The 10,745-nt window shown below is 38.3% G+C and overlaps 1 protein-coding gene across 1 annotated transcript in view; it reads left to right on the forward strand.

Annotated features, from left to right (window-relative positions):
* The first annotated feature begins 2,048 nt into the window (after nucleotides 1-2,048).
* The window catches only part of PTCD2 (pentatricopeptide repeat domain 2), a 10,736-nt gene continuing 2,039 nt past the window's right edge, over nucleotides 2,049-10,745 (forward strand). The window contains exons 1-7 of the mRNA XM_010145564.1: nucleotides 2,049-2,148; nucleotides 4,441-4,570; nucleotides 5,380-5,497; nucleotides 6,215-6,293; nucleotides 7,433-7,524; nucleotides 8,611-8,724; nucleotides 10,137-10,211. Coding sequence (XP_010143866.1) covers nucleotides 2,049-2,148; nucleotides 4,441-4,570; nucleotides 5,380-5,497; nucleotides 6,215-6,293; nucleotides 7,433-7,524; nucleotides 8,611-8,724; nucleotides 10,137-10,211 — 708 coding nt within the window. The remainder of the gene's footprint in view (nucleotides 2,149-4,440; nucleotides 4,571-5,379; nucleotides 5,498-6,214; nucleotides 6,294-7,432; nucleotides 7,525-8,610; nucleotides 8,725-10,136; nucleotides 10,212-10,745) is intronic.

Genomic DNA, 10,745 nt, shown 5'->3' on the forward strand with positions numbered 1-10,745 from the left:
GGGGCTGTGAGGCGGGGGCGGGTGGGGGAGTGGTCGGCCGGGGCCTGGGTCGCCCTTCGGCGGGGGGTGGTGACCGGAGCACTACAACTCCCAGCAGGACGGGCGTCCAGGGCCTGCCTTGTGCCTAATGGGAGTTGAAGTTCTTGCGGGCATGCCCTTCCCGGCGCTGGGTATGGGGGGGCGGGAACGCCAGGGGGCCCTCGGTGGGCTTCAGGTCGAGCCTGTTCGTGGTCCGGTGGGTAGGCCGAGCTGGTGCGGCAGCGTTATCCCGAGGAGTGGCCTGGCAGTAGCGTTACTCAATTTATCGCGTGCTTTTAGCTGGCTGGATATGAACCACTAAAGAAAAAAAAAGAAAACCATGCAGCTTCATAAATGTATGTATATTCTGAGAGGATGACGACATTATGCTGGGCGGTGCCTGTGGGTTGTCATCACCAACGTGCCTGTTCTTTAGAGGCCTCCCAGGGAGCAAAACGGGGGCATGTGGAAAGGAGGTGTATGGCATAGGGCTCCCCAGCGTGAGCCCTGTGTGGGGTGCCAGCCTGCTGCACCACCACTGGGGTAGGTTTTGCTCTGTTTACGGCTCTGTTAGACAGCTCAGAGACGTGAAGATCCCCCAGCATGGTCGTCTGCTCACTGCTCTTCACTGGCCTTCCTTTTTGAGGTTGCAGCACATCTGAGGTAAAGCTGGTTGATTGGTTAAGTTCTGCGGCATGGTCTTCACTGCCTGTGTGTGCCAGCTGTTGTATCAATCTCATTCCTTTTCCCTTGGAGGCCCTCTTGGTTTTACCCTGGTTTGTTTCAGTAAGGCAGTAAGGTTTGAATTTAAGGGATCGGTGTAATTCAGCAAATTCAATTCAAGAAGGGTAAAATTCTGCAACCCCAAGCTCTCTGCTGACACCACCCGTGACTCCTGAGCGTCCATGCAGTGTGGTGCACCTGTCCCACTCCAGGCACCAACAACATTACTGCATCAGCTCTGGTAAAGCCCAGGACAGGGATGGTCTTGCAGAGTTGTATCAGCTGAGAAGGTCTGTGGGAAGTAAATGGCAAGGTAATCCAGGCCAGTTTCACGCTGGATTTGTTTACCCATTGGAACTGTTTCAATCAAATTTAGTAGCTAAAGGTGCCATTTAGTGGATTTTTTTCTTCAGATTTTATGAAGTGTCACTAGCATGCTTTGCCTGCGTAGAAAACAAGTGGTTTTTATTTGCATGGCCTGTTACACATTGCTAGGGAAATGCAGAAGGAGAATAACCTAACTCGGGTCAATACTTGCTCTTGTCCCTTCCTGATTAGAATCATTGTTTAAGAAGCTGAAAACTTGAAAGATTAGATTGTGACAATGTAAACTATTACCATGACTCTGTTACAATATCAGTGGTTTCAAATAAAGATCTCCCAGAGAGCTGGCTTTGTGACAACAAAAACTTCACAAATATCATTTGCATGATGCTTTTGTTAAAGGAGCTTACAGCTGAGGTCAGCACCCAAAGTTAATTTAGAGATTCTAGATTCGATGACTTATCTCTGATGTCTGTGCTGTACTAGAACTCCACTAGGTCTCCTGAATGTTTCTGCAATGCAAATAATAAGCTTTGAGTTTGGACCTTCCAGAAAGAAGTGTTCTACAACAGTGGGGCCAGCATATCTGAGGAAAGGAAGCTGTGCCACTAGTGAATTTTGTGGTGAACAAAGATTACAGCACAAATTGTTATGAAAGCATGAAAGAGGAAAAAGATCTTATTCCTGTACAGAATCCTCCTGTAGCTTGGCTACGCAGAGAGGAATGCTCTCACCGTTTTTCTTTTGCACATCTGATAAATATATACTTCTTCATCCTTGTGCACATTAATCCTGGAAAGCTGTGACATAGTGCTTGGGCTCTTTTGTCAGTGACATCAGCAATTTTTGAGGTTTTTTTTTAATGTCATGCTGCTAGTGGTCTGGCATCACACAACAGTGAACAGCAGTAATTCATTAACACGAAGTTCAGTAGTATTAAAACAGACAGTGTGACGTAAAACTCAGCCTTACTTTTTTTTCTTATGGTAGGGAAGCGGTATCTGCTAACAGAAGATGATGTAAAGGTACAAGAGTTTCAGCAGATGAAAATGGCAATTAGAAATGAAGTTCATGGCAATAAAGGTATTAGTATTTATTTCATAACCACCATTCTCAATTTTAGCATGAATCCTAGGAAACAAGACAATTAAAGACATTATAATATGATACTAATTGACCCCATTTAAAACAGCAACTTATGTCTTCCTCTTGCAAGTTTTTTGGAGCTAAAATTATTGGAAGATCTGAGGCTTTGTAGAATGAAGCAATATTAGTTATGCTACTTTGAAAAACATGGAGAAACTTTAAAGTATGCAAGGTGTTTACCTAAGACCTGAAACGTTTGAGTTTCTGCTTTTCCAACTTTGTCAGATAGTCTGATAGGAATTACTATTTCAGTCTATAAATATTGCTTCAAAATATCATCAGCAGAGAAAGTTAATACAAACCCTAACAGCTGCTTAATTATCCAGAGAAGACCTATGCTAGTAGTTCTCTTTTAATCTGCTCTGTAAATTCAGTTAGCTTATTATTTTAGATTTTTTTCATCTACCTGATGTAAGTTCTCAGTTGTACACACAATTCCAGATGATGTATGCGTGCTGAGAATATGGAAAACAAATTCAGGTTTTCCCGACTAATGAATGAGTAAAATCGATGGATTTTTTTTTTCCTGATGCAGCTTTGTCATGCTGTTTAAAGTGTACACAAATTCCTTTAAGGAACATAAATGTAACTCTACCCTTAATATTTAAGACAGGTTAGGTAAAACTCCATTTCCTGCACCTGTTTAATCATGTGCAGGTGTTCTAGTGATACAAATGGATAGATGTTTCAAAGGATGTAGTTAATATTTTTGTTGTGTGAGTGAGGCAAGGAAGAGACAAATAATCAAATTTAGCTTTATATAAACCAGTCTTCTGGGTCAGAGGGGGAGGTAAAGTCAACATGACTGTTTTTCTATATTAAGTAAAAGTAGAATTTAAATCAGGCCGTGGCAAGTCATAGTGTTATTATGCTTTGCTGTGATGATGGCGTACTCATATTGGGGGTTATTCATCCTGTACTTGAGATACATTGAATTTAACAGGTTGGTAGAAGTCAAGTACTTGTCAGCTGTGACCAAGTATTTGCCCTTTTTGTTCTGAACAAGTAGAAGCCTATGAGAAGTGATAATAAAAATGTGCTGAACACCTATTTGTGTGTATGTGTGCTTGGTTTTTGCAATAGGTATTTAGTCTTATACTTTTCAGATGAAAATAAGTAATTTGAGCAAGTAATAAACTTAGTTTAGAAGTGGAAGAAAGCAGTAATAATATTCTCTTACACAGCATATTTAATAGCTATTTACTACAGTTACAATGCAACTATTAATGATAATAGTTCTACTATTAACTACAGCAGTTAAACTATTACCTACAGTAGTTGTAATAACTATTGCATGTTCTTAACAAATATAGTTTGAATTCCAGATGTTTTTTAAATTTCTGTGCACCTTTGAACACATCACAACCATTATATATGCATACTATATATATTGTCTTGATTTTGCAGGATTCAATTCTGCATCTTAGTCTTGAGTTAAGGACTTGTATTTGCATATAGCAACAGATACGCATCCGACAGCTGAGTATATAGTTCTCCGGGGTGCTTGCTTGCACCTTTTCTGTAGTTACTAGTTTGGAGGCAGCAGTGACCAAGCAACTGCTACAAAAACGTTCACTTCCCTGCCAAAGCCACCAGGCCATTAGAGGAATGAGGCTGCCAGGTGGTAAATGTGTGTTTAACCTTGTGTATGTCTGAATCAGAGCCTTGAGATGACCAACTTGGAGGAGTCATCTGTGAGTTTGCTTTGTCATAGTAAATGAGAGAGAAACCCTTTTTCTGGAGAAAGGGGAGAAACTGTAAGTTTATGGCTGAGTATAGAAATACATAGATTATGTATGAGAACCTTTGTTTTTGCATCAGCCGTGAAGGAATTTAGATCTTCTGTATGAGCAGTGTTAAGTAGTTCTTACGCTCGTTTGAATGCTGAGTGGGATTGTTTTTGTTTGCTTGCTTGCTTTTTGAAAGAGAAACAAGGTAGAAAATGTCACGTAGAAAACTTCCTTCTGTTTTAAAATTTTTGCATTACTTAATATATTCCATAACATACACAATTAATTAAGTTCACAATAAGCATCTTCTTGGTTTTCCAAGTCTAGAATGATTTCATGGGGACAACTAGGCATGCTTGTCTGTGAGAAGTTTTATGCATTTTTCTTGGTGAAAAAGCAAGTTTTCTGCTTCATTGAATATCCATGTTTCAGTACCAAGTATGCAGTACAGGAAATGGAATTGTCTGTAGACTGCTGCTATAATGTGTTTTATTTTCAGATCCGTATTTTAAGAGTATTAAAGAAAAATTAAAGACAAATGGAATGATTCTCAAAAATGAATTAAAAAATTTACTGCATTTATGTCAGACTTCATCTGATGTGGAACTAGCCAGAAAAGTTATTTACAGGTATTTTTAATAATCCAGGTAACACTCTTCTGGGTTTTTGTTTGCTTGGTTATTGTTTGTTGCTTTTATTAGATCATCTTGGGTTATATCTGCAGCTGAGGGGTTGCCCTGATTCAGTGGCTATATGCATAGTTAATCCTTTAACCTAAGGCTGTATTTTCATTTACTTTGGATCTTCCAACCCTTCAGAGACTCTCAGATCAAAGGAGAGTCAAGCAATGGGAGGAAAATGGTGTCCTTCTGTATGCAGAATGAGAGGTACTTGGTGCCTTCACTGGCGTTTTACAGCCAAGACAAGCACGGTTATAAACCAGTCTGGACCCAACAGTGGCAGGTCAGGACATTTTCTGAATGAAAGCATTTCTCGTAATTGCAGTGTAGGAGCTATTAAAAACAAAAGAGAAACACTTTATCACTTTATTTTTTTTTTCATGTAGGAGAGAAAAAGTTGAGGTATTTTAGCAGGTATTGGTGCTAGAATAGGCTGGTGCAACTTGCTGTGCTATTGCTCTCTTAATGGAAGGTAAAGTAGCTGGGAATTTTCCTGACAGAGACCCCTTCTATTAGTAATCCAATGCAGGTTATTTTACCGGAAGTAGAAGACGTTACATATTACCAATTAATTTATTATTTTATCAAAACCATATTTTTTCCCATAAAATTGATCTCTGTTATGTAAATGACAGTGGCTGGTGCAGATAGAGAAGTGTGTCTGTCGTTGCATATACAGATCTTTCTGTCTATGTAGAGCTGTTTTCCCTTGACAAGTTCCATACCTCATGAATAACTTTTCTTAATCTGTCCAATAGGTACCATGAACAGAATGGTATTACAACCTTACGTAATTTTAAATTTGGGCCTCTCTTTATGAGGCTATGTTATGAGCTGGACCTTGAAAGACCTGCAGTAGAACTTATCAAAGATCAGGTAATTCTTCTATATATTTTTCAAATATTGTTGTTAGTAGTAGTAGTAGTCCAACATGAGTAATTCATATGCTACACATGAGCCTTGCATGAGCTCATATACTTCCAGTATTTGTGTTGCAGTAGCAGGGATGTCTATGACGTTAATGTAAGGGTATTACATGGGATTTATTTTAAAAATAGCAAAACGGTAATGAGAAGAAAATTAAATGATAGTTTGACTGATAACTTTATTATTGTACCTCCGTATGATTAAGTCATCTGAATAAAAGGTATTGATTAAAAAATAATTTCCTCAAATGAACGCAGCTGACGCATTGTTTTCCTCTGTTGCATTAGTTCGTTCTTGGAAATGAACACTTCCAAGTTTTTATGTAGTAATCCTCTCAAGTCCCTTGGATTATTTGCACCAACAGATTTATCAGGTTACACTGTATTTCAAAATCCCTCTGAATCCTGTTGAAGTGGTATGTTATTCATCAGCTCAGGATCTTGGCCATTTTAGTGCTGAAGAAATTGGACTTGTTTTTGAACATCTGTAAAATGCTACTGTGTGTGCTACTATGACAAGGTAATAATCATACCCAGTGTATAGAAACGTTGAACTTGTAAGGAGGAGGCTTCTTCAGGTAGGAAAACCTGTTCAATGCTATGCCCGTCAAGAGTGCTCGCTGCCCTAACTTTCTTTACAATTGCTTTTTGTATGTTTCTTCTCCAGAATTTGCATGGTTTTTTCTCAGAGAGTACATCGTTCCATATTTTGATGACTATGTTGCTTAAAAAGGGCCATTTTGAAAGTAAGTACTGTGTTTGAGGAGGATGTGTCTCACTGTAAATGTGTGTGTATGTAAATATTTATGTATTTAATGAATACTGCTGACTGGTTTATGGTTTTAGAAGGCTGAATGTCATGTAAGCAGTGTAGAGCTGAATGAACAGCGCTGTAGTGTGTAATAAAAATGAAAGGCTGAATTTGTTTCATACTTTCCGTGGATTCTTACCATTCTTAGCTGCACAGAATTATCCAGGGGAGCTTGTTTCCTAAACCCACCTCTCTGAAGGCTTAACTTCTCTTTTGTTTGTAATTTCCTATAGCTTTTTGGATTTCTATTCACAGTTTGTGGGATTTTGGAACACAAAATTCTTTAACAATTTTTGTGGCAATTCTGCATTTGTGTCAGAGCAGGAGGATTACCCTTTCCCCTTGATAACAAAACCAGACTGTAGTCTTCTCTTCGTTTGTCTTACTAGGCTACCCACATAGTGTGACCACTGCAGTATTTTATGTCAAATGCTTGGCCCTTTGTGGATTAGGGGAATCATCTGACATGAATGAAAAGACTTTCCATGTGAAAATCTTGAGTATGGACTAAGCTTTTTAAACGAATCTCTTTATTTGAAATTTGTTGAACATGTAGCACTTGGTCTCTTGACAATTGGAAAATAAAAGTCCAACAGTTGTGCTATGATTTGAGACTGACATTGTGAAAATAACTACATCGCAGCCTGAATGCATTGTGGTGGTGTAGTGGAATGTGCGCATTATTGAGGAGCTGTTAGATAGTTTGCCTAAAATGGTAGAAGCTTTGGTCATGTGTTTTAAAGGCTTGCATTTTGGGCAGTTAGTTGGTGTAAGAATGACTGTGTCAAGTATCTAGAATTTAGGTTTAGATTTCTGTGAAAGTAATAGAACAGTAAGGCCAGATATAGATTGAAAACCTCCTTGCTAGGAAGAAATATTTACATCCAGCTGACACTAAATTAAACTTCTGGAAATGTATTTATTTAAAAAAAACAGATTTCATTTTACATGCTTATTTTAAAATAGACTTACTGACCTCATACCACCTTGAATTTTTTTTTCAGTTACTAAATGTACAGCCTTAATTTGTGAAGTTTGAAGTTTTGAATTGTGATGCTAATGTGTTTTTGGTAGGTGCTTTGGAAGTTCTCACAGAAATGAAAAAACAAGGTATACCTTTCAACAAAGAAACCTATCTACTTGCATTTGCCATATGCTACAAACTGGTAAGTATTTTCAATTTATGTGATGAAAAAGTATTTGAAATGCCTTCTGTACGTGTCACGTTAAAGATAGGAGTTTGGCGTTTGCCTGCCGGACAAAAATGGCATTTTCACAAGCTGTGCAGACCATTCAGCAGTGGCATAAAAAAGCATCTCTTAAACACCTGAAGGGTGACCCTATCCCTTAAATCACGGCCAGTATTTTGCAGGAATGACACTTTGAACAGTAGGAAGAGAAATCAACACCAAATACTAGATAAAAATATGAAGACTTTTATCCATATTGGTGGTACCAGTCATTCCAAAACATTTCTGCTGCCAGCTTTTAGGTTTGAAAGGTATTTTTTGTGGGGTCTAGTCATCTCTACTCGTAATTTTCCACATAAGGAGCATTATTTTTTTTAGAGTTGTTGATTTGTGAGATAACACACAGGTAAATTCATTGCCTTTACTATATACTTCTATTAAAAATAGTCCCAGCCATAACAGAAGCTTTCTGTTTTGGAAAACAGGTAAATTTCTAAGCTACTGTATTAGAATATTTGGAAATATCTTGCAAGATATAATCTGTAAGAGAGGCTAAAAATTGCTGAATATTCAAATTTGCACATACACAGATTTCTTTAGTGTAACTGTGCTGAGTAATTCAATGCATAGAAAACATTGGGTTTTTTTAACTATATAATCTAGTTTTTAGTATAAAGTAGGGGCAAAAAGTCCATTTTCTTCCTGTTTTGGGAATGATTGGGAAATGAAAACAAGAATGTCTGTTTCTGTTGGCTTTAGCATACTGCGGGAATTAGTTTGTCTTGTAGAAGCCAAAACAGTTACAGCAAGGGCAACTAGTTGTTAAAACAATGGAAGTTACTTTTACTCTCTTTAGAACTCTAGCTTCGAATATTGTATTTTGATGTTGTGTTTAAGAAGTGCTGCATTGAACCTGCTTGGTTGGATTCAGATCTGGATTGCCTTGGTGATCTTTACAGTATGTTGACTCCTGAATGCCTTCTGAATGTGATTGCAATTGCCTGTAGTCCTTTCAGATCACAAGAATAACAAGTGCGACTTAGGTTTGAAATTTCTACGCAGGACAACCTAGAATCTTGCAAAATCTCTGCAAAACTTCTTGAAGAAGCACAGCTAAAAGGTGACACACTGCCACCACGAGTGTTCTGCTTTGCTGTTGCAACTGCTCTGAAGCAGGTACTGATCTGTGTCTAAACCTCTATATTTTTGTTGCAGTAAGGTAGTCAGTGAAAGGAAGCTAACACAGAGGAAGCATAACTGTTCTGGTACTTGAAGTTATTACAGATCTTTTAGGCCCCTGAAAGAGTAGGATTATAGACAACTCCCACACAGAGTGAATGCAGAAATTCCACAGTCTAAACGTATGTCTTGACTCAGATGCACAGGTATTTTGTGCTAGTGTCAATACCATACAGAATTTTTTTAGAAAATAAGAGTTGAGCCAGCAGGTTAGATGTACCTGTGCACCCATCCTATAGATACTGCTATTTCATGATGGTGTCCTTTGAAGAGAATTAAAATGGTAATTAAAAATATTTGCACAATCACATCTTTAAAATGTTTGTCATGGGAGGCAGATTCGAAGGCTGTGATATGTATTGCACTACTGCTTGGGAGATGGCATGTCTTTCTGCACAGCAGGGAGATTTTCATATACCTCATATACTTTAAAAGTGTAATAAGAGGCTCTGAGGGTGAAAGATTGAGCAGGATAGTAACAGGAAATTCTGAATTCTAGAAAGTGATTTGTTGTCGTTCACAGATTTGAATGATTACAACAGAATTGTCAAAATTTTCTTATGCCCTCTGGTCTTTTTTCCACTGCCTCTGTGAACACAGACACTGAACAATAACATAATTTAAATTAATTTATTCATGTGCATGATGGCGTGACAGTGCTTCTCACTTGCACTGAGGTTAAAAACCAAAAATCTGTGTCTCAGACATCATGAAACATCCTTCATGCTGTTGCTTTATGTAAAAATCAATTCAGAATCTTCATTTGCAAACAGAATAATCCTCCACAATACACTTAACTGTTTCTTGAGCTGCATGATCTTCGACAGTGCATCTTGCTGTGAGTAAGATGTTTCTTGATACCAAGTAACAGTGGTCGGTCTAGTAAAGGACAGTATCACATTTCACTGATTTGTATAGACAGTAATAGGACTGATGAGGTACTGTAAGTATGTATGTCCAAAGGGTTAAATGTGTTTGCCAGGATAAAAACCCACATTAACATACGCTGCACTTCAGTGCTTTGGCATGTGCCAAACTGAGTGTGCATGTAGAACTTTAATATTTCAAGTGTTCTCAAGTTCACTGTTGCTTACATGCTTCCTTTCCCTGGTGATTGGAGGCATGGAGTACTATCAGGTGTGCTGAAGAGCCAGATGGCATGGGAACTGCAGCATGGAGTGTTTCTTGCACGGCCTGGATGCTAGTTGGTGTCTATGAGTCTTGGTGAAGGGATTCTAGATACTGGTTTCTGATCCATTGAAAAGTTGTGAAAGACTGTTTTTCTTGAACTTTTATTGTGAAAGTGTCATGCTTGTGTAAGTTTAATATTATTTGTAATTCCTTCCTAGAACAATATAGCACAAGCCAAATTTTATTGTTCCCAGATAATGAAAACAGAGGACAAACTATACAATAATCTTAAAGTAAGTATGCATGCTTTGTATTAGAATTGTGCTATACTGGACAAAACTCCCACATGCAAAGTAACAGAAGGCCAGCTTCTTAGTAGCACAGGCATGTTAGCTGTACTGCTACTGGAGGGTGTTTTTGACCCAACAGACAATTTCTGTTGTTCAGAATGAGTTACATTCTGAATTCTTAACAACCTATCCCCATTTCTTAAAATGCTTCTTGCCATAGATGGGAATGGAAAGTAGATCAGTCCTACATCCATGAACGATTTCTAATTATGACATTGATTTTTGCTTTCTTGCTACAAGAGATTTAAAAAAACCACAGCTCCAAGCAAGTGCTTTCCTTAGCTGTGCTTTGCTCTCTTCAGGCCTCCTTCAGCCCTGTAAACCTTAACCACGTGTGTACATGTAATTTTTTTTTAATCTGCTTGGTCTAGAACCTGAAAGAAAGACTTCTGTGTGTGCCCTGTAAGTGATCTCTCGATAAGCTGTGGAAAAAACCCACTTTGTTCAAGAACAGCTAATACAGCTCATCGGAAGCGC

This window comes from Buceros rhinoceros, unplaced genomic scaffold (assembly GCF_000710305.1).
Source record: "Buceros rhinoceros silvestris isolate BGI_N320 unplaced genomic scaffold, ASM71030v1 scaffold37761, whole genome shotgun sequence".
Classification (NCBI taxonomy): Eukaryota; Metazoa; Chordata; class Aves; order Bucerotiformes; family Bucerotidae; genus Buceros; species Buceros rhinoceros.